A 25,704-nucleotide genomic window follows, 5' to 3' on the forward strand; every position below is an offset into this window, starting at 1 on the left:
TGACTTTACAGCAGAAATAAACATGTTTACAGCCTGGTACAAAACACGGTTTTGGTCTCTATAGCTAATTTCCCCCTTAATGACAACTGTACGGGGGACTTATCTTTTTTTACTCTCCCGCTTGGAGTTAGGTATAATAAGGGGTGGACCGCTTTGAGTGACAGACTGTTTGCCGATAGTGTCCTTGGCTTCTCAATCAGATCCACCCCTCGCTCCTCCACAACACCAGTCTCTAGCACTAATATGGTCACTTCTGGCTCCACAAAACCAAGATGGCAATGGCCAATGTGCCAAATCCAAGGCTTCAAAATGAGAGCTGAGGTCACGGTGGCTAAGCCCATTATTTTTACAGCCTGTGTGTGTAATGTGAAAGGTGCTGCTTGTAGAGACTAACAAAAATAGTCACCACCAAAGTCTGCAGTTTCATCAGCTCTATAGAATATTCAAATCTATTTTAGCTCATTGTCTTGGTTTTCCTCTTATCAACCTTGTTTTCAGTCACAGCAGGAAACCGTTTCAGCAGAAAAGCTCTGATAAAGCAACTGTACAACATCTGCTCAGCACCAAACAGCAGGCGGACACAAGCTTGTGAACACAGTGTTGCATTCAGCAGGTAAAGAGACAGATATGTTTCTCAGGGGGTTGTGGAGAACAAACCAGAGCTGAAAGGAAAATGAGCTTTGGATTTCTCCAAATGAATGCTGATGTTCCTCCCTATCCTCCCAAAGGCTGAGGGCAGCTAACCAAACACCATAACTGAGGACAACAATCCCCTGTCATAAAGTATAAACATGTATAACCGAGTTTGAGTCTAGAGAGTGCTTAAATAGATTCAATTTTAAAGCAAACACAGACAGCACCACCTTGGGACTCTCACCCAAAGACTAGTAAGTAACAAAAGTACTTCTCCCACCACTCTACAAGAGGTTCCCCTTTAACCCTTTTGAAATCTGGACGTCTGTTTTTGGCTTTTTACTTTTCTTTTTTTGCTTATTTCAGGTAATTTTCTTGTTTTTCTTTTTTAAACTTTTTGTTTTTTGCTTATTTTAAGCTAATTTTCTTGTTTGTTTTTCTTTTTTTACTTTTCTTTTTGGTTTATTTTTGGGTGATTTCTTAATTACTAAAGTTACTTCTTAAAGATTCTTCATATCTTGGTAATATCTGGGCCATTTCATAAATTTCTTATTGCCTTCTTTCCTTGTTTTAAAAAAATAAAAATAAAAAAATCAAGTCTTAAAGGGTTAAACCACAAGTAAGCTCCACAGTTAATACAGTGGCACATGTACAAATAAAGATCATTTGTACTCAACAAATTAAAAATTACATTCTTTATTTGTAGATGTGCCTCTGTATTAACTGTGGTGCTTACCTGGGGTTTAAAGGGTAGCCTCTTGTGGTGGGAGAAGTACACCAGTCTTTGGGTGAGAGTCCCAAAGTGGCATTGTCAGTGTTAAAATAAAATATGTTTAAGCACTTTCTAGATCAGGGGTGTCAAACTCATTGTAGTTCATGAACCACACACAGCCCACGGGCTGGACCAGTAAAACTATTGCATAGTAATTTACAAATAACAACAACCCCTTCTATTTTATTTTTTCACTTTTTCAGTGTAAAGAAGCACATTCTGAAAATGTTCATCCATTTACAAAAAAACGATGAACATCCTGCAATATCCTAAAAAAAAATTTGCAAATTCAACAGTATGTATCAGTTTTTCCACATTCAGTCAGTTTACTTCTCACTTTCATTACATGTGCTTTTTTTCATAATTTTCCACTGAAATGGAAGCTATAGAAGAAGTAGGTGAAGTCATCCCCTGTCTTACAACCCATTTACAATCTGAAGTTTTGTCAGTGCCTTAGCAACAGGGTTCCTCTCATATTGTTTTAAGATAGAAGTCTGACACAGATTCTTTTGTACCGATGCTGCCGGTTAACAATATTTTGCACACTGTTCCATATCTTTAAATATGACCAAAGTATGTGTTAATTGTTATCTCAGAGAAATGTATTCTGGTCAGGGTGGAAAAGCCTCAGAGGCATCATTTTACTCACTGTTTAAATAGCTGTTTAAATAGCTCCTGACACCTGGCACCTCTTAGCCTTCACAAGTGCCTCAATAGGTGTGCAAAGTCACCTAGTGGGCCAGCTTGGACCCTTTGGTGGGCCAGTTCTGGGCCCCACGCTGTATATTTGACACCCCTGCTCTAGGCTTAAACTCAGTTACATGTGCATATGAAGGCTAAAGGTGAAAAGACAGATATGCTCTGTAAGAAAATACTGAAAAGGACATATTAGCAAAAGTAGCTTTTCCTCCAGAACTCTAATAAATTTGGGGATGATCTTACAGCAATGTGAGCCTAATGACAAGCACAACCTGCTGCTGACAAAAGGCTGTTTGGGAGTGACCTTTGTGACCTGTTATATATGAATTAGTCTGTAATGTGCTGCATATCTATCTCTTATAGCACCCTGTCTGTAATATCCAGGATTACAGTACATCCTAATGGGGGTGACCTTTAACATAGATAGATAGATAGATAGATAGATAGATAGATAGATAGATAGATACTTACTAACTCACCTCTGTAATAATCCCCAGTCTGTGTGTGTGCTGCAGCCTGCTGGTGGAACATGTTAGTAAACTGTTCACTGTGCACTGACAGCCTGGTTAGCTGTCATCATTACGCCTCGCCACATCTAACGTTAGCTAACTAAATGTCTTAATGCGATGAGCCGGGAATTCATTGATCATGGCTAACCTACAGATCTCGTTAGCCGTCGTGGTTGTTCAGGCGGTCCTGTACAGAACCTGTGAGGGTGAGTGACTTATAGTTTGTTTTGTTCACAAGCCGCTGCTGCTGTGGTGCTGCTGCCATCATGAAGGCGAACGACTGTGGAGTTAGCTGCTAGCTAACGTTAGCTAGGTTAGCTAGCCTAGCCCCGGGACGACAAACTGAATTGACACATAGACTTGAAACCAGGTCAGCCTTAATTTGTACAAACCTGCGTGTTATTTAGATATCTTTCGTGTAAATGTGACAACACACGACATCTCACCGTGTTTCTGTCGTTGTCGAGCCAGTTAGGCTAGTCTGAAACAGCAGTTAGAAGGTGTGTGAGGTAGCATGGGCTGTCAGCTCAGTCAATTATTAGGCTGTAAACACACAGAGTGTTGCTTTGCTCTCAGCCTTATGTAGCAGTGGTTATTTAACTTGTACAGCTAAATATATGGTTGTTACCGCAGTGTGCGACCCTTCCCTTATGTCTTTGTCTGCTGTTTATCCTCTTTGCATCACAGTAATGTTATCCAGAGACATTTGACATGTTAGATAATGATGCCTTGAGGGTGTGTGTGTGTGTGTGTGTGTGTCAGGATTTCAGAGTGCTCACATGTTAATGTAATTATCATGGATGTGCTCATGTTACAGACATTAGTAATCTCATATCTGCAGCCCCATGCACAGATGTGGGGATTAAACTTATGTTGCAGTGTTGCTGTAAACATATATAATACACAGATGTACAACATGGTGTATTAGAACAAATGCACCTGTGTGTGATAGTAGATTAGTACAAAGTTTATCATGATTTGGAGCCTGATGAGTCTGGTGTGTTCACTCAGAGTCTTCTATAGTGTCATCTGTATTATTGTTTGTGTTAGCATGATCCACTTTTACTTCTGTGTATGAGAGACTAGAAAGTATACATCAGCAGGTTAATGATATGTGTAGCTTGTTATGTTATGGGGCAGAGTAGGAGTGGGTGATATGTATAATATTCTTATTTGTCATCCATGTTTCCTTCCTAAAAACAGTTTATTACATTGCCACAAAAAAGCTAGGGCTGCACCTAACAGTTGAGTTCATTGCCATTTAAAGTGCTGATTGCCTTCTTAATCAATCTTAATTAATCACTTTAGTTCCATAAATTGTCAGAAATTAGTGAACATTGCCACTGAAATTGCTTTTTGTTTGTCCAAGAATTTAAAAATCCAAAGAAATTCAGTTTTCAATGAAGAGTTTGAGAAGGTGGCACCAGATAATCTTTAGTGTTTTTGCTTCAAGATTGATTTAAATGATTAGTTGATTATCAAAATACTTGCTGGTTAAATTTCTACCAGCTGACTAATTGATCAGATTAGATGATCAACAGAAACAGACCTTCTAGGACAGAGAAACAGACTATAAACTATTAACAAACAATACACAAGCTGCTGGTTTACAGGTCACCCTTTTTTCATATTTTCTTTCCCCCATCCAGCCCAACCTTTGCACAACAACAGCGCCACACATTACAGAAAAAAGGTTATAATAAAAATATATAAAAAGGACAATGATAACCAATGAAAACAAACACAGTAATGGGTAAGTAAGTAGATGGCCAGGGGGAATAAGTTGAAAAGGAAAAAGAGATGAAATTAAAAAAAAATTCTGGTAAAATATAAACTGGAAAAGCCCCTTCCTGAGCTTGTTTATGTTTTGCCATGGTGTTAAGGAGTATAACTTTGCTTTGCATCCCCACACAGTGTAGATATATATGTCAGTTCTGTTCCCTTTATTGTTCTTCAGAAGTACGGGACATTAAGTTGTTGCTCGGGATGTAAAATGTCATGAAATATGGCATCTCAATCCTGTTGTGTTCTGGTCGAAAACAGAAAGATCACCCAGTGCTCAAGCATCTGATTCCAGTGGTGATATTAAAGTAATCGTTGTGTAAACAGAGGTAAACACACAAATTAACTGCAGTGTCTTGCAGTATCTTGGCTATATTTAACTATACTTTAAGGATTTCTGTTCCTAATGCTGATTATTTTTTGTTCTCTGAGGACTCTTTTAAAACATCAGCCCGATGTTGATTATAGTTATGACAATAATAGCCATGGAAAATCTGAAACGTCAGTCTCATTTCATGTTTAGTCAGCATCTATCTTCCTTATTTTTTTGAAAGATAGGTTGTTTTGTTTCTCGTATGACCACCAGCATCTGCCAAGTAGGTGTTGGCATTGTATGAGTCAGCACCACAGAGATGTTGTAACACATTAACTCTACATTTCCCCCGTTTGATGTAATAACTCTGAAGTTCAGGTTCATATGTGCGTGTTTTCTAACCAGCACATCCAGCACAGACATGCTCTCTGGCAAGGTCATTTTCTGCTGAGAATCCACTGGGGGCTTTTTCAGAATGACTGGAATGTCCCATCATGTCTGTGTCTTAATATTATTACCGAGTTTCAAGAGGAAGTCTCAGTCTGTTGTTTGTCAAAGCCGGTCATTTAATCTCTACTCCTACATGCCCTCACATAAACTCTCCACCCATCCTCCCAAAGCCCCTGCCATCCTACACACACCCCACCCTACCTCGAACACTTCCTCTACTTCCTGACCTCGCCAGTACCATCCTCCGTCTCTCTGTCCTTACCTCTCCAGTTCATCTTTGCAACGCATCACTCATCTGAAAATGTTCCTTTAGTACTTGAAATATTTAGGCAGTGTCGCTGTGAAATATTACTCTAACCTTGCCAGGTGGCTTCCTCAGGTGGGTCTTACACTCACCAAACTAATTGAATCACCATTATCTAAAAGTGAGATGCCACTTGCTACAGAAACCATAACAGAATGTCATCACAGTCAGAGTGGTAATAGGAATTGTCCTTTCTGTTTTTGGGCTTCATCCACTGTTGCATATTGTTTGTAAGTGCAGAGCTTATAATGTAATGCATACTGTTACTTATGGCTGCTATTGCCCTCTACTGCGCATGATGTGTACTGTACGTTGCTGCACAGTTTAGAAGAAAATAAAGTACTTTGCTCCCACATTTGCCCGTTATGTAACAATAAATTCACAGCCTGTACACACACACACACAAACACAGTATTCATTAGCGGTGCTTGCAGACGAAAGTCTAGTACTTTTAATCATGCAAACTGTTATGTCTCACGCTGTGTTCCTTCCTTCTGCCCCCTCTGTCCCTGCAGCTTTGCGGTGTAACTGCACCACTGTCCAGTGTGAGAAGACTGGCTTCCAGTGTGAGACGGATGGAGCGTGCATGGCCTCCACTTCCCTCATTGACGGCCAAGAGCAGCACGTCCGTAGATGCATCACACGAGACAATCTTGTGCCCCCCGGACAACCGTTCTTCTGCCTCGGTGCAGAGGGCTTGCTGAACATCCACTGCTGCTACACGGACTACTGCAACAGCATTGACCTCAAAGTACCTTCAGGTAAGAGCTCTGAAGTTGCACACGGCTTATACATCATGATCACCAATGCTCTGACCTTAAACCTGGGATATGCAGAAATTTGGAAAAGGCCAATAAACATAAGAATTTAAAAGTACACCCTCCTCCTGCAGTTCTCCCCTCTCTGTCCTAAGCCCCTCCCACCAAACGACCATGGGCATATGCACACGCTTCATACATTAACCGAGTGTTTGCCATACATTGATGCTTTTAATCTTTTTTCATTGTAGAGTTCCACACTTAATTTCCTCAGCCCCTCCTCGCCCACAAATTAGACAAGGATTAGCTAGCCAGCCACTCCACGGTCCCTCCGCCTCACTCTCCGCCTCCATGCTTCACTGGAAGGAGAGTGGGCAGCATCTCAGGGAGCAGACCTTTGGTTGGTGGCTCTAGCAGCTCACATTTGGCCAGTGCATTGCAGCGTGCTGGTGGCCAACAGCAGTGCCAGGTCAAACCTTTGTAACAGCAGCAACAGAAAGTTCGCTAATCTGGCGTCTTGGAGTCTGGGCTGTCTGGTCTCCCAGAGCTGTGGTTTCCATTTGCTGGATTTGTGATGCTGCGGTCGCTGACTGTGGGTCATTCGGAGCTGGTGCTTGCTCTCCTCCCTGCAAAGTGATCTGTAGTGGAAGGGTTTGAGGCGGAGGACTCACTGTGATTCGAGGGTCTCACTAACATTAGCTACATAAACGTGAACATGAAGCCACAGCTGTTAGCTTTTGGCTCTGGTTAGCAAAAGACTAAACTACTACTCTCTCTCTGAAATAACCTGTGATTGTCCAAAGTCTCCCGTCACAGGCTGGGTTTTCTAAAGCCTGAAAACAGAGCCAAGAGAAGTAGTCTAATTTTTTCTCTCTCTTAGTCCACTTGAATTACATAATGCTCAAGTGAGATTTTTGCCTAGTGTGTCCAAAATAAAACTGTCTACCCATGCTTGAAATTTTTTAATTTTTGTGTGACAGATTAGAACACAAATGTCTATCTATCATGTGACTTGAAGCAAACACATATTACAAAAAAATGTGTCTTTACCTGGAGTGCCATACATCTAATATTTGCTCCTAACATACAGTGAGTGAGCAAACCACAGGCAGGAACATGTTTCCTGTTTCCGACACTGTTTTATGACTCATGGTTCCTGAGAAGATACATGTTTCCTATGGAGTTCTGTACAGTGTCCAAACATATTTTGCAGAGAGAAGAGTGTCAATGTAGAGAAACAGGAAAGACAGGAAATTGTGATCGGCATTCATTTCTAGCATGCACAAGAAACACAAGTTCATATGAAGCTTTTAACCGAGAAGCAGCACTTTAAAAGACTGGTATAAACTGATGATAATTTAACCCCAAGTTGCTCTGCTTGTTGTACTGACTCACATACTCTTTGAGTGTGGATATCCTTTTTAGATCTGTGCAACACAGTGTGAAAAGGAGCCAGAAAATCATTTATTTGTCTGAATCAACAATGGAGTTGAGAAACTTAACACGAGTGTCACAAAGACAAAGCACTACTGAAAAATATGAGAAAGGTCAAAGGAGAGAATTAGCAGACCTTTTACAGTGTATGTACGCTGTTAATGCAATTTCAGTACTTATTGTACTATAAAAGCCTTTTAGTGTAGAGAACTAAGCATCTCGTACTTAAATAACTGGGAGTAATCAATAGAAGTTAATGCAAGAGTCAAATGTGGACTCAGTGTGCATAACCAAAAGCTTTATACTGTCATTCCTCGTGGTCATGAAGCAGTTTATATCAGGGATCAAAGTCTGTCTTATGTGTGTACTGAGTGCCAGATGTTGCAATTTAATTTTCCACTGGTCTCTCTTCAGTCACGACTCAGTCAGGACTCGGGGGAGGCTACGGCCCAGGTGGAACATGGGGGCTGGTGGAGCTGGTCGCTGTGATCGCAGGGCCGCTGTTCTTGCTGTGTCTGCTGCTACTGATGGGTGTGTTCCTGTATCAGTACCACCAGAGGGCCTACAGCCACAGGCAAAGGTTAGAGGTGGAGGACCCCTCCTGTGACCACCTCTACCTGGCTAAAGACAGGACCCTGCAGGACCTCATATACGATCTGTCCACGTCTGGTTCAGGCTCTGGTCAGTGGATAATGTAGCTGCAGCTCAGCGCCCATGTTAGAGCTTGAACTGGTTTGAGCTTAATCAAATTAGTAGCAGCAAACTGTTGATTGCTGTTCTCATCTCTTTTGAGCAGGTCTGCCTCTGTTCGTCCAGCGCACTGTGGCCAGAACAATCGTCCTCCAAGAGATCATTGGTAAAGGGCGTTTTGGGGAGGTGTGGCGAGGACGTTGGAGGGGCGGTGATGTGGCGGTGAAAATCTTCTCCTCCAGAGAAGAGCGCTCCTGGTTCCGTGAGGCTGAAATCTATCAGACCATCATGCTTCGCCATGAAAACATCCTGGGCTTCATAGCTGCTGATAACAAAGGTGCACACCTGTGACATCACAACATGTTGAAGAATGGATAAATAATTCACAGCTCAGGGTTAATGATGAGTTTTGTTTGTTGTGCAGTACTTCTCAGGTAAATTTCTAATCTCTTTGTATCTCTATGTTTCTGTCTCCTGCCCAGACAACGGCACATGGACCCAGCTGTGGTTGGTGTCGGACTACCACGAGCACGGCTCTCTGTTCGACTACCTGAACCGCTACTCTGTCACTACTGAAGGAATGATCAAACTGGCACTGTCCGCAGCCAGCGGCCTGGCACATCTGCACATGGAGATTCTGGGAACACAAGGTGACAGCACCACTTCATCACTGACAGGGCTGGTTGTATTAATTGCTCTTTATGTTCCCCTCAGACAGACTGGCACAAAGCCTCTCATGTTGACAGCTGATCTGTGCCATCTCTTGCAAGACTCTGAGGCAGCTGAACTGAGTCATAAAACAGAAACTGTCTGAGTTACAGTATGTAAATTTTGGTCGACTACATGTTACCCATGAAAAAGGTTAAAATAAGTTTGTAAAATTCTCCATAATTTGCTGTTAGTTTGTTAATAGAAAACCAAATAGAGACTGAAATGAACAGAGATAGATAAATAAATTTAAGTTCTTGAAGTCAGTGTTTTCATACTGCTTAAAGCACCAAAAAATACATCTGAAAAACTTTTCTGAAATTATTACCTGGTTACTCAAGATAATCCACAGACCTTGTTGTGAGCAGTTTCATGTAGGAACTATTTTCTTTCTAGCAAACTACACCTGCCAATGGTATCATTGCGCAACAGAAAAAAAAGAACTCAGACTTTATGAGTAACTGTAATTTACATTTATGTTTTGATAGGAAAGCCAGGCATCGCCCACAGAGACCTGAAGTCCAAGAACATCCTCGTGAAGAAGAACTGCACCTGTGCCATCGCTGACCTGGGCTTGGCTGTCCGTCATGACTCGGCCTCGGATACCATTGACATTGCGCCCAATCAGAGGGTGGGCACCAAGAGGTCTGTGTCAGCACACACACACACACACACACCTGCAGCTGCTGACCGTCCGTTCTCACAGATATCTCTGACGCCTTTCCTGGAACATCCTTTAACTTTGCACATAATTTTAAACTGGGATTGTTGTTACATCTCTCAGGTACATGGCTCCAGAGGTTCTGGATGAGACTATCAACATGAGACACTTTGACTCATTCAAGTGTGCTGATATCTATGCTCTGGGGCTGGTCTACTGGGAGATCGCACGCCGCTGTAATAGTGGAGGTTGTACTCTTTTGTTTTCACTCTGGATACTCAACCTGTGTTGTTTGATTTTTTTTATGGATGTTAACAACTGAGATCACAGCACTGATCTGACCCCAACATTTTCCTGTGTTATCAGGTATCCATGAAGAATACCAGCTGCCCTACTATGACCTGGTACCTTCTGACCCCTCCATAGAGGAGATGAGAAAGTTGGTGTGTGACCAAAAGCTACGACCCAACATTCCTAATTGGTGGCAGAGCTACGAGGTATGATCAGTTAAAGCAAAAATTTGTCACTGTTTAAGATTTGCACTCACACCAGAAGTTAATTGCAGGTTATTATGACATAGGTCTAATTTTTTTTTAGGTTTTGCTCATCATTTAATAAACTATAATCAGAACAGCACAGTCATCAACATAATTACAGAGATCTAGGAACGTTGTGACATCACTAAAAAGAAAATGATTGTAATATGGTTAAAATTATTACTAACAAAATATTTGTCACACTGTCTACACTCTTCTGTTCACTGTTTTCCAGTGCCATGAGGGATGCACATTTCTATTGAGGATTAAAAATTACATAAATATCAATAAATGAATACAAAAAATAAATAAATAAATGAAATTATAAATATATGCTGAAATAAAACGTAAATAAATACAGAGATAATAAGATAAAAGATAAATTCTGAAATAAATACAGGGATAAATAAACAAATGATATAATAAATAAATTCTGAAATAGATGCATAAATAAATACAGGTATAAATAAATAAATAAAATGCTGAAATAAATACAGGGATAAATAGATAAATAAAATAATAAATAAAAGCTGAAATAAATACAGGGATACACAAATCAATAAAAGAGTAAATGAATAAATAACTGTTGAACTGTTAAATGTTGAGATAAATGTATACATTTTAAAAAAGATAATTAAACAGGATATAAATAAAGATTTTTAATTAATTTCTATATTTGTAAAACTGCATTTATTTATTTCTTTGCCTGTATGTTAATGTGGTAGAAGGTCCTAACATCTGCATTTACTTCTTTGTGGATTTATTTATTCATTCATACATTGATTGATTTATTGATACTTGTGTATTTTTTGTCCTCCATATTTTGCAGTTACACTTGCTCGTGGTTTATCAGCCTAAACTGTTGACTTATTACAACTAGCAAGATAAATCCACCGGTAACTTGACTTATCAGTATTGGAGCAAATGTTGTCAGATAAGAAACTGGTGCAAAGAAATGCCAAAAATACCGTATGTTTGTTGTAATGTAGAAAGAGTGTCTTCTTTAAATATTTTATCAAAGAGCATTGACAGGTTTATTTGTCCAACTGTCCAGCACATGTTGGTAACAATTCTATAATATTTATTTCAGGAGTCTTTATTGCAAATCTGCTTACGTGTAGTTCATAACACTCACAAATATACAGTAGATTATCGGCTAGGCGTACAACTGTCAGATCATCATGTGTCTTGCCCAATTGGGTTTCCCAGATCTCAGCAATGGCGTAACTGAGTAATGCTGGAAATGACGGCCGAAGCTACTCACATGAGAGCAGTGATGCAATAAACTGAGTTATCCTTTAAAACTCCCTTTTAAGAAAAGTGGATGACACAGGGAACACACGGGTCTTTCAAACAAGGCTTCTAACACAAAGCATAGTCATCCTCATAATGATTTATACTGTATTGTAAGTTCATATTCTTATTTGATTCTCCCTCCCTGCTGTTCCAGTCTCTGCGAGTTATGGGCAAAATCATGAGGGAGTGTTGGTATGCTAATGGAGCTGCCCGCTTGACTGCCCTGCGCATCAAGAAGACCCTCTCCCAGCTCAGCATTCAAGAGGACATTAAAGTCTGAGCTAAGTCAGCTGAGCGCTGAGAAAGAGCACTGAGCAACACCCGGCTCCAGACTGTCGGACACTGAGAGGAAGGGGCTGGGCCTTCGACAAAGAACGCACAAAGTAAGAGAAAACGATGGAGAGTCGCACTTTGTAAAATATTACTCCATAGACACTCCTGCCAGTTTTGAAGCCACTTGATTTCTGACAAACCCTACCTCGCTTACCCAGCCAAACTACCAAGAACACCTTTCCTGTCTTGTCCTCAGCTACTGCTGCCCTTTTTGTTCCACTCTACACTCCGTACTAACAAGGATCCTTGGATTTCCTGTGTACTTGTATGCAATCGATAGCAGGATATGTAATTACCCATTTAACAGTTTGAAAATCAGTTGCTGATATTTCCTTAAAGTCTCTATGATCACAGTCGCTTAATAGAAACAGCATTTGCTCTTTTTGTCTTTGAAAATGGGGCCAGCTTTTGGGGGTTAGGAGTGTTTTGAACTTATTTTTTACTTATTCTGTTATTTAAATGACTAGATCTTGTTATTGATATATGGGTGTTTGTGAGGCTATTGTGCAGGTTTCTCTGTGCCGCCTACAGCTTGAAGGCACATCACAAACTGCTTAGAAACTCTTCAGAGACAATAATCCATCTGGTTCTGCTGCAACTGTGTTTAGTTGTCTGCTGATTATCATGTAAGCATGTACAAAGCAGTTGAGGCAGTTTGTGTAAATGCAGCCCGTTTTACAAGATGTTGAAAGACTTCACAGTTACTGGAGCATTTGGGCAACTTGCCAAACATGATTTAGCCTTTGGACCACTTGCCTGGAGCCCTTCCCATTAAGTATTGTAAACCTCAGGTTTTCCTTATGCTTACCAGTCAACATGTTTTTTTGTCTGCTTAGAGTCATCTTAAGCAAACTACGCATTTTGGAATTATTAAGCAAAATGCATTTTACTGAGGCTTCGTTCACATTGCAGGGCTTAACGCTCAATTCTAATCATCTAATAATGGGCTGTCAGATAAATGGGCTTTCAGTCCACTAGCTCTATTAGCGGCTGTTGTTGGTAGTTCTGTGAAGAGAGAGGTGAGGGTGTGGCCGGGAGAGGAGTCAGCAGTGGTGAAGCCGCAATGTGGAAGGTTTCACAGAGGAACAGTTCCTCCAAACTTCAGCATTTCCAGGGCTACATTCCAATATCTGTCGGCGTTACAATAGTGCTGTCACGTCGGCAAGCTGTCCCCATCAGAAAGAGTCTGGCAGTCGGGCTCTATTGGCTGACCACTGGGGCAGCCTACCGCAGCAGCGATATGGCTACAGCAACCTTCTGTAGTTTTGACAAACCACACAGACACTGTGTGGTGAGTTATCTGTATCTTGACCACCACCAAAAATCATGCCTGTGTGGAAAATCAGGTGAATTCGCTATGACCTTTTTTACTGTAGTTGTGTGGCCAGTGATTGGATATGTATCGTGTTTAGGACCACATATGATAGTGGTCCAGATCTGACTGGAAAAAAATCTAATTTCTGTGTCCACATGACACCAAAACAATCAGAATTGGGCCACATTTGCTTGTAATGTGAACGTAGGCTAAGATGGAGGGTTAAATGTAGAGCCACAGCTGCCATGGACTTGAAACTGTATATTGTGTCCTTGATCTTAGCTGACACACTCGCGTGCTTTGGACTGGGACACTTCCTACAAATCCCATGTATATTTAAATCATAGTATTCCAGTCTGAAAGCAGCCGCTGTCTCTCAATCAACCCACAGACCATAACCTGCCACAAGAGTAAATGTTGCTCCAGCCTCTTGGATAAGCTGATAAACACGACATTCAGATAACCTTTCGTCCTTTGCAGCAGCAATCCTGTATACACTGTACTTAAACTACGGGGCAAAAATGTTTCATTTTTAATCCCTTTTAAATACACTAACTCCAGGAATCTGAATAATAGTTTGTTTTTATGTTTTTATATCGTCAAAGCATGTTCAATGTTCTTTTCCCCTCAGGGCGTCTTTTCCCTGGCCAAGTATAACTACTGCACATAAACTAGCTTTTTAAGGTGAGACTTGTGTATATAGGACAGTTACATTAGATCTTATGTTGAGATTTAGCTCATGTTTTAGATGGTCGAATCTTTTATATCGACTTTTTGGTTGGTGGGAAGAAAATTACTTTTGTCTTGCTGTTTGTAAAAAGTTTTATGTACAAATCTACTTTTTGACCTCTGATGTGACATCACTGTATGTGTCAGACACACTGCTTATGTTGACTATAGACGATAGAGTGCTGCAGGGATGATGTTGTTTTGTAGGTTGACCTGGAAGGTAGCATCGCCCTGGTTCCCTCGTCAAAAAGCCAGTTGGGTTTTCCTATTGGATTTTGGATTATTACAGAAAATAAGCTACAAGTCAAACAAGTGTGATACCTACACGTTTTATTCGGCAAGATAATCCTCACAAATAAGCACCACTTTTATGATAAATTAAATTGGCAGAAGTAATAAGCTAACATAAGGCTATAAACAAACAACATCACGGTCGGTAACTTCATCGTCACCACCACAACGAGGCTGTAAAGCCATGTTCAGAGCATGGACTGTATAAATAGATGGATGACACGTTTCCACTTCCTCCAGTTGTACAAAAATGAAGCCAAAATATCCTGGGTATGGCCACTGCCATCTTGCACTGGTGGTCAAATGGTGGTCATTTGGAGCCAGAGTCTGCGCAGTAGCAATCTGCTGTGTCGAGTTCCTGCTGAAAGATCCGTCCAACTAATTACAAGCATCGCTATTGATCATGAGCACACCGATTGACACACACAGCTGTCAATCATGACGTCAAACCCCATTTTTATAGTATCAAATAACTCATTAAAACCAGTCTTATTAGAAAAATGAATGTCTGAGCAAACATCAGCATGATAAGAACTACCTAAAATGACAGATGCCATCTTTGGGAAAAATGTATTTGACCTGTACTTTGATGTTTTAGTTTGGCCCATGTTCGTCTGCTAACATGAAGGTGCCAGGCTTTATGAACCTGTACTGCAGCCAGCCACCAGGGGACAATCTACATGTTTTGGCTTCACTTCAGGGAGCTGTTAATTCATCCATTGTCCATCCATTCCTCTGAAGCTTGTGTTAGCCACAAACTTTATTTCAGGCTTCTAACCAAAAACCTACTCAAAAAACCCACTGACTACAAGACGAGGGAACTGGCAGTGCTAACATGCTAACTCATTTCCAGGTTTTAGGACTCGTTCCTGCAGCACTCTGTTTGATTTTAAATCAATGTTTCCCCCCACAGCTCCTCTTGTTCATCATACAATACCTCCTCAATGTGAACACTGTATGTGGATTGTTTCTGTCTAGCTAACACTGTCAGAGATCACTGTCTCCGTTTTTTATGTTTTCAGGAAATAGGTGCACTTTTGTCTTTAGCTGTATGCAAATCCAACAGGTACTGTCTGCGTGTAGTCGTTCCCATGTTATTTATATATGTATGCTGTGAGTCCCTATGAAAGCCTGAAAGGCCACATGTGCACTACTACTGACCTCACAGCATTAAAACCAAATTGTTCTCAGAATCATCTCTGGTCATGGCCTCTGGTGTTTATTTAGGATCACACCACTGAAAATGAGAATGTTGATACAAATCATGCCAACCAGTTGCAGTACACTCCGTCTGACTGGAAAGTGTAAGGAGAATCTGACTTTTTCTTTGGGAGAAGAAACTAAATACTACTGAATTGTCTCAATGCTGTCTCACAAATGTGTTTGACCAATACTTTTTATGTTTAAATCTCTTGCCCTCTGCACTGTATTGTTAAAATCTTACAGGATGTTTGTAAGAACGAATAGACTGCACTCGATGCTGTTGTTTTTTGCTGGGAAGACTGGGGAGCTCTTCTGTTTGATAGGTGGTTGAATGTCAACCGTATTTATACACTAAAGGGGTGTGTCTGTCAAATTGTTATCTGCCTTACAATGTATAAAATGCATAATGTATTTAAGGTTTTAAAACCTTTCTCCAAGTATCCCCATGGAAGAATAGGAGGGTGTGAATCAAAGTATATTTCTGCTGGTTGTGACAACTCCCAGATCTCTGTCCAATCATGGCAAAGAGACAACTGCATCCATGTACAAACCCCTTCAGGACTTCAATCATGTACCTTCTAATAGAAAGTAATAAATGCATTTGTTTCTCTTTGTGGTGTCTGTTTATTGTATTTTCCTCTTGGCCAACCTTGTATTTAAAATCTATCTGTTTTGTGTTTAGAGATTGTTTCCACAGCCTCCAAGTGACCAACAGATAATACTGGCTTACTGAGCTCAAGTTAAAGGGAGAGTTCACCCCCAAATCAGCAATACATATTATTCCTCTTACCCGTAGTGCTGTTTATCAGTCTAGATTATTTTGGTGTGAGTTGCTGAGTGTTGCAGATATCAGCCATAGAGACGTCTACCTTCTCTCCAATACAATGGAACTAGATGGCACTCTACTTGTGGTGCTCAAAGTGCCAAAAAAATACATTTGAAAAGCTCAACAGCAATGTCTCTTTACAGAAATCATGGCTTACAGGTCTTTGTACTACGACGCCAGTTCAGCTTACCCAGGATATCTTCTCGTTATCTGGTTTGACTAACCCTAACATTGGCCGTCTGGATAACTGGTGCTACAAAGCTGGTTATCAACTAGTTTAGTCAACTCTGGGTTTTCCTATCCAGCCACGAGTGTGTTCATGTTTTAGAGGCGGGGGTGTGACATCATCAGAACCATGAATGATGTAGGCTACTTCATATCATGAGATGAAACGGTACCAAAGGTGTCTGGGACTGGGAGACAGTAAAATGTCAGTGGCGTGGGGTGTAAACCAAACATGAAAAACACCATTCAAAAATTCACTGTTGCCCTAGACAAAAATTACGTGTAGGTATCACCAGGCTGCATGTGACAGTATAGAGTATTTTTTGCCCTTTAGTTGGATGATGTCACATAAAACACATTAAAGTGACATCAGACTGTTTCTGCTACTGAGGTAAAGAGAAGAAAAGTAGTTACTAACTGATGAGATCTATCTGACTCAAATGTGGCATTTATAATAACAGGAGCCAATTAACAAGTGTGTGGCTTATTTTACTGATAAAATATTATCCATTTTATCCCAGTTCTCATCACGTAGGTGTCTCATGTTATTCTGAGCTGCAGTGATGGAATCAGAGAAAAATTAGCAACACTGTCACAGTCACTGCAGACTAAAATAAACTTTGCACAAGTTAAAATCCTGTTAAAATCATGTGTTTAGTGTTGTAATCAATCTCTCTGTTAGAAGCTCTGTTTTAAAACCAGTGGAAAAAGAGCCCTGGAACAATGAAATGATTCTACTGACCTATAACAATATATGGGCTCCTCTCTTTTTTTTACCTGTCACTTCAGACTTTTGTCCATTGACACTTCTTTTCATCAGTGATCTGACTGGTCTGAGGTCGGGGTGTTGACAGGTTGTTATCCATTACTCTGAGTTCAGCATAAGTTACCACAGTGATTTATCCTGGTACAAAGAGAACCAGCTTCATGGTACTGAAAACCCAGAGTTAACCCTGAAGTTACCTTGCTAACTCCAGATCCTGCTTCGTAGTACAGGCCTTTGGTTACTCAAGATAATCCACAGACCTTGTTGTGAGCAGTTTCATGGAGGAACTATTTTCTTTCTATCAAACTACACCAACCAACCAGATCACTGCTCAGAAGGAAGTGTGAATCTACACCTCAGCCGAGAAGGACGCCATTAATGTTTACATCCCACATTGTCGTGAGCACGTCCCTCTCGTCCATGAGTAGATGCACACCTCCTCCTCTAAGTGACATAGTTGGCGGGTATAGCTCGGTAGAAAGAAAATAGTTCCTACAAGAAACTGCTGTTGGAGATGATCGATATTTCCAATACTCGGCAACTCGCACCAAAACAACCTAAATTGATAGATAGTACTACAGGTAAGAGGAGAAACATGTATTTCTGATTGGTGGGTGAACTGTCCCTTTAAAGTTGTGACATATGTGACATATATGTATTCATTTAACAATAATACCATTTAAAACAAACTCTTAAAGAACCTTTATTGCTCATCTTTTCAATCAGTCTCAATGCAGATTACTACAAAAACTGTGCATTTACATACAGTTGTACATGAAATTTCATACAAAGCAAAACAGGAAGTGACATGTTCCTGGTGCATTATGGAAATGGAAGAGAAAAATGCTGGTATTGAGTGATTTTAATAAAGTCCCCGAAACACTATGAAGAGATAACAGTTGAATAAACGTATTAGACTCGTTGTTCAGACGTCAGATGCCATCACTGACTGTAATTGACATCAACATAACACACCAGAAAGATCAGAAAACAAACAATACCACAAAAATCATTAACTTGAACATTAGGTTTTTTTTGGATGGACCACTTTTTCAAAAACTGATGAGATCTTGCAGCATTGGAGCAATAAGCAAATCCCTTTAATGCTGATAGTGCCAAAACCAAGTGGGAGAGACAAAACAGGCAGAAAACGAGTCAGTAAAGTAAAATCCATTAAACATTTGGTTATACGTGACAACACAGACAATATGGCAAAACATAAAACCCATAAATATTCAGAGCAAACAGGACACAGCACAATTAATGGTCGTCTCTAACAGCAGATTCACCGATGCTGTTCTGGACTTCACCAATGAGGTCGTCTCGAGAGCCTGACGCGCTCTTTCAGGTTTCCTACATGGCAGATTAAAACCTGAGCCCTTGAATTCTTCACACACTGCTAACTGGGGTAACTTGATTTAACTGGTGACAAATTTACATAAATCTTTCATATTCGTTAAAATTTATTCAGAGCTTTTGTTTTGTTTCGGAACAACAGGTCCTGAAGCTGAAACCTGACTTGCTGAAAATGTTCAACCATGACCAAGCCTTTTTCAGTCACATCTGTGAAATCATTTTTAAATATGACTGTCCAGTGCGGACTACTTGCCAGCTCCGCGGTCTTTAAGGTCTAGTGTTTGAATGATAAATTATCCAAAATCATTTTAGCACCTTCACACCAAAGCAGCACAAAGCCAGTTGTTGTATGCATGTACTGTATGTACAGTATATGCCACACACACATACAGATAAATACCTCTGTAACCATATAACCATCAGCATGTGCTCAAGGTAAAAATGATTCGCGCATCAGTCCTCTACCTGCATTTAAATTATCGAACTAGTTGTTTAACAAGATCACTTCAGCTGAATATCACCACATTACTTCCACGTACAAAGAACAAGTCAGAACGTGCCAGAACATCCTACACACCAGACGCTGATCTGACAAAGTTACACAGGGTTTAAAATTACCCTTTCACAGGCTTTGTGTGAAGCTACATTTCAGCCTTATTGTACAAATAAAATGTTGCCAACAAACGGCAATACAGGTAAATCAGTTTAACTTACAACTGATTATATCATTAATATTATCGGGAATACATTTATAATCAAAGCCACAATTAATGGTCCTCCTCTGCGTAGATCAGAAACAGCAGAGGTGGGAATGATGCCTGGTCAATAGCTCCTCTTCAGAGGTCTCTTGTGCGACTACAATGTTAAATTGCAGAATTGCTAGAGCTTCATGTTTCTGCAGAGAGGCAGACGTATTCATGTGTGATTATAGGAAGCCTGGTTACAGGAGATGGGTGATGATACTTCAATATATTGTGGAAATTCCCCTCTCACATGCCTGATCTTTCTCCCTTTGCTCCGTGAAGTCTTTCCTTCTTTGAGTTACCTATTCAAGCTGTGCCTGTGGACAGAAAAATCAAATCATCACTTAATGATGATGAACAGTCCCAAGATCGATGAGGTAAGGGAGATAATGGCTTTGCAGCAGCTGCTACAAAGCTTTGGAAAAGCCTTCCACTCTCAATCAAGGAACATATTTAGGAAGATGTTCTGCTCTGTTGTGTACGCTCTAAAAATCTTAAGAGAGCTGCATGACTGTACTCACCCTCATCTCCATCAGTCAGCACTAGTGCCTGGAGGATATCTGAAAGGGAGACTATTCCTTTCACCACTTCCTGCTCATCCACCACCACCAGCCTGTGCACCTGAAGGACACAAAAGAGGACCATTGTTACTTTTAATTGACGCATGACACTGGTACTATCTACACAGACAGTGACTTGGAGTGTTATTTCATTTCATTAGCTGCGAGATCTTGTAGACTAAAGCCGGGCTCAGACTAATGGAGTTTTAAAATCCTAACAAATTTTGATATAAGGATGTGTCATGCACATAAGGACAAACTTCACATCTGTTCTTCTTCCTAATCTTAAAACATGCACACACTACAAAATTTGAAAATAATGGCACATAACACATTAAAGATATTAAGATTATCATGTCAGAGGGAGCATGAATGCACCACCTCATGTGATCTCATTGGAGGGCCGATGTAAAGAAAATGGAAACTGGTGTGGTGCAACAATTTGTTGTAATGTTAACAATGCTTTGCAGTGGGAAAAACAAAAGCAGAAGGCAAAGTCTGGATGAGAAAATGGTTAGGGAGACGCGGTCAACACGGGTTGTCTATTCTTCATCTAGAACTGGAGGCGACATTTTAACTGTCAGTTTTATTATCTGTCAACAGTAGTGAGCTAGTTAATGTTAGCCTCAAGGGCTAGAATGTTTACCATTGCTTGTCAACAGTCAGCTGCTCCGCACTGACATAATAAGTGATTTTAAATCCTAAATATCAAATATGTTTAAAATTATCGGTGCAGCCTCCAACTAGCCCGTGAGCAGTTCAGGAGGTTTAAGACTGGATCTATGACCTTTTTCATTACCAGATAAATCAGTATCAACAGATGTCCCCCAACAGATTTCTCCTCCGATTGTCAGAAGGGGTGAATCAGGGATAAATCAGCCCTGAACTCCTGTATTGTGAGCCCGGTTTAAGCTGTGCAGTCTTTAGCAACAGTCATCCCGTGTAGTGATGACATACTGAGAGGTAGATGTGGGCAAAACATGTCAATCAGCTGTAAAACATGTTTTTGACTTGCCTAAGAGTTCCTATACCATGCAAAGCTGGTTGCTACCTTAGCTCATTTTCAGGTAGTGTTTGATGTGTCCTTCTATTAAGGACTTCAGTTTAAAAAGAATAATTAAGTGTGGAGGAACATTATATAATAACCAAAAACAAGAGGGGTCAAACTAGCCACAAAAGACAACTACTGTGTGACACATGATGACATCCAACTCTCACCTCTGCCTCGACCAGTCTGTTGATGATGGCTTCCAGGGTCTCGTGCCTGTTGCAGGTCAGCACTCCTTCAAAGTACTGCGAGCGGTGCTGCAAGGCTTTGGTCACTGTCACATCCAAGTTGTTGTACGTCTTCTCTGCGGCCAGGTTCTGTATAAACACAGGTTAGCAATGTTTCTTCATCTTATATTGCACAATAAATAGTTTGAAAGAAATACAGTTAAAATTTTAGCCATGAGATTCATGTGCCAGAATCCCATTAATTTAATTTTTCATGTAAGGTTGAGTGATACTGATAAATCACCCTATATGTCATTTATATTGAGAGTATCTGTTTGTAGCTCATCCAGTGAATTTAATACCTAATAAATTAAGATAATCTATCACATTTAAGCCAAAAACTGTAAATTAGAATTTGCCATTAAGAAGCCTTGCTCACTGATTTGCACATTGTCCACAGTAACATGGGAAAAATACCTTGCTGTGAACTGTTTTAGAACGAGAGAAAAAAAGGACAAATGTCTATTGCCAAACTGTACTTTAAATATTACAGCTACAATGATTACTCAATTAATGGATCAAAAGAGAATAGATTGTAAACTATTTTGCGCATAGATTATGTGTTTTCAGCTGAAGTTTTGCTGGTTTAAGTTTCTCATCTGTGAGAATCTGATGTTTTTCTTTGACATATCTGGTTGTAAACTGCATGTTTTGGGGCTTTGGGCTTTGATTAAAAAAAAAAAAAAAAAGCTAGCAATCTGAATGCATAATGTCTGGCTTTGGGGAATTCTAGCAGGCACCTTTCACTATTTAAAGATAAGATGAAACTTACTATAACATCAAATTTTGAGTATATATCCACAACTCGACCTGCAGGAGAGAGGCAGCGTATCAATAAACAAACAAACAAAATTAAAGAGGACTCCGGTCATTAATGCAAAATCAACAAGGATGTCATTTCAATCAGCCCACATACCTTTGTCATCCACAACGGGGAGCGCAGACACTCGCTGCTCAACAAAAATACCCAGCGCTGTGTACAGCGGTGTGTCCGCACGGACTACCGCTATGTTCCGGAATGTTCCGATGTTCAGGTCCTCTAAGGTTTGTCTCAAGAATGAGGGTTTTGGCATTTCTGCTATCTGAAACAATAACAAGAGAGTGTGTACACTTGATTAAAACTGTAGGGGAATGGATGTCTTTGTAAAATAGTTTTTAATTAACTATTTTACTTAAATGTAGCTGATAGTCTTAACTCTGTACCAGCCATTTGCTGTCTTATAAGATTCAAACACTGAAAATAATTTAAAGTATTCAATGTAAAAGTAGTGAGGAGAGAAACCACAGAGACTTACAAAAAGCTTCAGGAACTTGAGAATCCTCTTGTGTGTGAGAATATAGAGCGTGTTTCCTGTCAGGGGGTCGATTACAGGCAGTCTGTGGATCTTATTCTTCAGCAGAGATGAAACTGCGTCATACAAACTGTGACACAGAGACATTAAGAGAAGACCAAGTTAATCAAGTTATATTGGACACAACATGTAGTGAAATGAGATAGCTAAATAAAAGAAAGTGAAAGGGAAACCAGCGAAGGAATAGTTTCTAATGTTGGCTTGTCAGCTGTTGACAAGAAATAACTTCCAAGTGTAAGTTAGGTGAAGCATTTGTACAATAAATATTATGGGTACAAACACACATGTTAAAACTAAAATACTGATAACTTCATGCAGTAATTAATAAGTTTCTATCAAACACAAAAATGTGGAAAAGCTGCATACAGCCACAGCGAATTTCCAGGCAGTGTTTGATGTCTGCCTCTATCAACAGAGACTCTGGTCAAAACAATAAGATGTGGAGAAACATTTCTGGCGCCTATTTGTACTTCCCTGCTGAGCACAGGCCAGGTTTAATGAGTTACTGCCACAGACTAAACCATCAGAAGTTTAAGTGAAGTTTGACACCAACAACAAAATATAGATGCTTTAAAACGTACTGTCAGACCAAGCGTTAACTCAAAAAAAAACTCACCTTGCGTTGGGAGATATGCTAACCAAGGGCTTAAAAGAGTCTTGAAGGTACAGCTCTATTACAAATGAGAACAGACAGCGTTGTCAAGACCTTTACACAAGTCAATAAAAAGAATGCATAAGATATTTATTAAACTTTCTCACCTCTCCATGTTTCAATTTTGTGTTCTTCCAACTCATATATCTGAACCTGAGAGATTAGAAAGAGCCAGTTAACATATTTATGAGGGATTAAGAAAGAAATCAAGACAAGACCACATTCTGCATCGTCTTAGTTTAAACCCTACCCATAGCAACATAAGCCTGTAGTTCAACGCAGACATGTAATATGTTACACCTACAGTAATCTTACAGTTTAAGGTCTATATCCATTTGCTGTCCAATTTCTTACCAGTGGAGATTTGTAGTAGCGATGTAGGATGTTAATGAAGTCTGTGATGGTCAGCATACCTGCAGAGACACATGAGGAGAATCAAGTCAGTCCTTTTTTTAATTTCGTTTTACCGAGAGTGAAAGTGTGCCAAATGAAATCTGAACTCACCAACGAAGCACTGCTTCTTGCTGTCCCACAGAGGTGCTGCTCTTACCCCATTGGAAACAAGAGCAAAAAATGCCTTCTTGACCTGTAAGATTAATTATACCACATGTTTCAGTGTAAATTAGCGGGTGAGAGATAGAGTCAGTTATTCAAGTCTTGAGCTTTTGTTTTACCTGAAGCGATGTATCAAACACAACCAGTTTGGAGCTGGTAGGTACGAGGTCATAACACCGGTGGGACTTCATAAACCGGGTGTACACATTGTGCTCTGGGTCTGAAGGAATGTGAGAAACTATTAGAGACACACTGTTTTTCTATGTCTGTGTTGCTCATTTTGGTCTCATTAGATTTGTATGAGTCCTTTACCCTCTATGACTGGGTCCTTTTTGCCCTCAAGATCATCAATAGTCACTGGAATCTGAAATTAAAAGATAAAGGTCATTATGTCTGTTTGACCTCTAAAATAAAAAGTGAATGTGAATATGAAGGCTCTGCTGTATACAAAACCCTGCATGACAGATAAAATAAAAATAAGCCCCAGCTTAGTTAAATGTAAATAAGCCCATCAGTGTGACATGCTAACAAACAGACCTTTGTCAAAGCAGACATTTTGGCCTGATATATCAGGAAACACACAGGTGTTACTAATGACACTAACATGGCTCTGATCCATTCAGAAGTCGCAGTGAGTGTAACAGTAACCACTCATGCAAAATACTAGGACCCTGAAATCAGAGCAGCTAAATGGAACTCAGCCATCGCTAATGTCTTTATTTACGCTTGTGCTTTCCCTACTGTGACGTGTAAAAATGTCCTCCGTGAGGCGGTTAGGTTCAACCACTTACCAAGGTTAAGTTAATGTATATTGTTAGGTTAAGATAAGAATGATTTGGTTCAGGTAAAGTTAAAGGGTTACTGTATGGATGTGTAACTTAGTGTAGATATGCTAAACTCTTACACTGTGGACACGTAAGTCAGCTGATTAAACATCCAAAAGCCTCAGCTCAGCATAACTGTTTACTTGAGTACATGTTTCTTATTCTGCCATTATAAAAGGTTATTTTGACACTACTGCTGTAATTTAACGGTGTCTGGTTGTCAACCCGACAGACAGTGTAACGTTACTCGCTTTTGAAGTTATGTGCAACATGAATAACGTTATCCTAACGTGAGCTAAGCATTAGCATCGAGCTAGCTACCGTCACAGTCTGTTGACATTAAGGAGCCATTCGAGGTGACTTCTTATTTTAGCTCTGTTTTTTCTTACATCGGCTACCCTTATAAGGCGATATGTGGTACACTGTTCTGTCGTGAAGTAACTAATGTTAGTCAACCGACACCAAGACTGCAACCATAGTTACATTCTTCACGGGCACAAATATGTGATGACCACCGTTACTGACAAAAGAGCTAGCCTGAGAACTAACGTTACTCTGCCAAGAATTAGCTAACGTTGGTTAGCTGTTACCGTTAGCATGCTTCGGGAAAGTCACGTTAGCTAACTTAGGTGGAGGTTTATTAGAAAGCTAATGGTCTATACAAGGTTAAGTTAGCTGGATAACTTACACACTCCATATTCCATTCGCCGTGTCGCCTTCCTGTTGCCGGGTTGCTTCACACAACCACACAGATCTTCCGCTACAACTTCAGACGAGCAATGTGAATGGCTGTCGAGTCCTTACCGTAGTACCTGTAGTATTACCGCACCACAACTTAATGTCTGAAGCGCACTATAAATTAAACTTCATGCTGTGCCTCTGTGTATGGTTCAAGGTAGATGGGGCTATATATTGTTAAAAATATATATATATTATAATATAAATAAATATAAATTTAAAAGACTATTCTGTGACAGGCAACCATGCACTGCTGTCTGAAATAATCACAAATAATCATGTAATCCTGATTATAAATAAACTTCACAAATTGCCATTAACATTACAGCAGTTCTGGTGGCACAGTGCACTGCAGTCCTGTGTGTGGTTTGTCCAAGTAACATTGCTGTACCCCAGTAGAACACAGCTCACGAGTA

The 25,704-nt window shown here is 40.1% G+C and overlaps 2 protein-coding genes across 2 annotated transcripts; one reads left to right on the forward strand and one right to left on the reverse strand.

Moving 5' to 3' along the window:
- The first annotated feature begins 2,725 nt into the window (after positions 1–2,725).
- Positions 2,726–16,028, forward strand: LOC126386112 (activin receptor type-1B-like). Its single transcript, XM_050038250.1, is given in 9 exon segments — positions 2,726–2,819; positions 5,978–6,223; positions 8,069–8,335; positions 8,451–8,681; positions 8,827–8,994; positions 9,541–9,697; positions 9,837–9,961; positions 10,080–10,210; positions 11,700–16,028. Coding segments are annotated over 9 exon segments (1,545 nt in total). The 3' UTR covers positions 11,826–16,028.
- A 1,892-nt stretch (positions 16,029–17,920) lies between these two features.
- prkag1 (protein kinase, AMP-activated, gamma 1 non-catalytic subunit) lies at positions 17,921–25,369 on the reverse strand. The gene is made up of 13 exons (XM_050038134.1): positions 25,239–25,369; positions 24,039–24,090; positions 23,846–23,946; positions 23,676–23,757; positions 23,526–23,584; positions 23,279–23,324; positions 23,136–23,190; positions 22,463–22,589; positions 22,084–22,249; positions 21,940–21,977; positions 21,111–21,257; positions 19,854–19,953; positions 17,921–19,649 (listed from the first exon to the last, which is right to left on the reverse strand). The coding sequence occupies exons 1-13, from the start codon at positions 25,245–25,247 to the stop codon at positions 19,639–19,641; spliced, it is 993 nt and encodes a 330-aa protein (XP_049894091.1). The 5' UTR covers positions 25,248–25,369; the 3' UTR covers positions 17,921–19,638.
- Between the last annotated feature and the right edge of the window lie 335 nt (positions 25,370–25,704).

The sequence above is a fragment of the Epinephelus moara genome, chromosome 24, assembly GCF_006386435.1.
Source record: "Epinephelus moara isolate mb chromosome 24, YSFRI_EMoa_1.0, whole genome shotgun sequence".
In the NCBI taxonomy this organism is placed as follows: Eukaryota; Metazoa; Chordata; class Actinopteri; order Perciformes; family Serranidae; genus Epinephelus; species Epinephelus moara.

What these genes read in the sequence shown, in the direction of transcription:
- prkag1 (XM_050038134.1), bottom strand. An exon ending in CAAAATTGAAACATGGAGAG is followed by an intron (nt 23,191 to 23,278) that starts GTGAGAAAGTTT and finishes CATTTGTAATAG; the next exon opens with AGCTGTACCTTCAAGACTCT. An exon ending in ACTCAAAATTTGATGTTATA is followed by an intron (nt 21,258 to 21,939) that starts GTAAGTTTCATC and finishes GTGTTTATACAG; the next exon opens with AACCTGGCCGCAGAGAAGAC.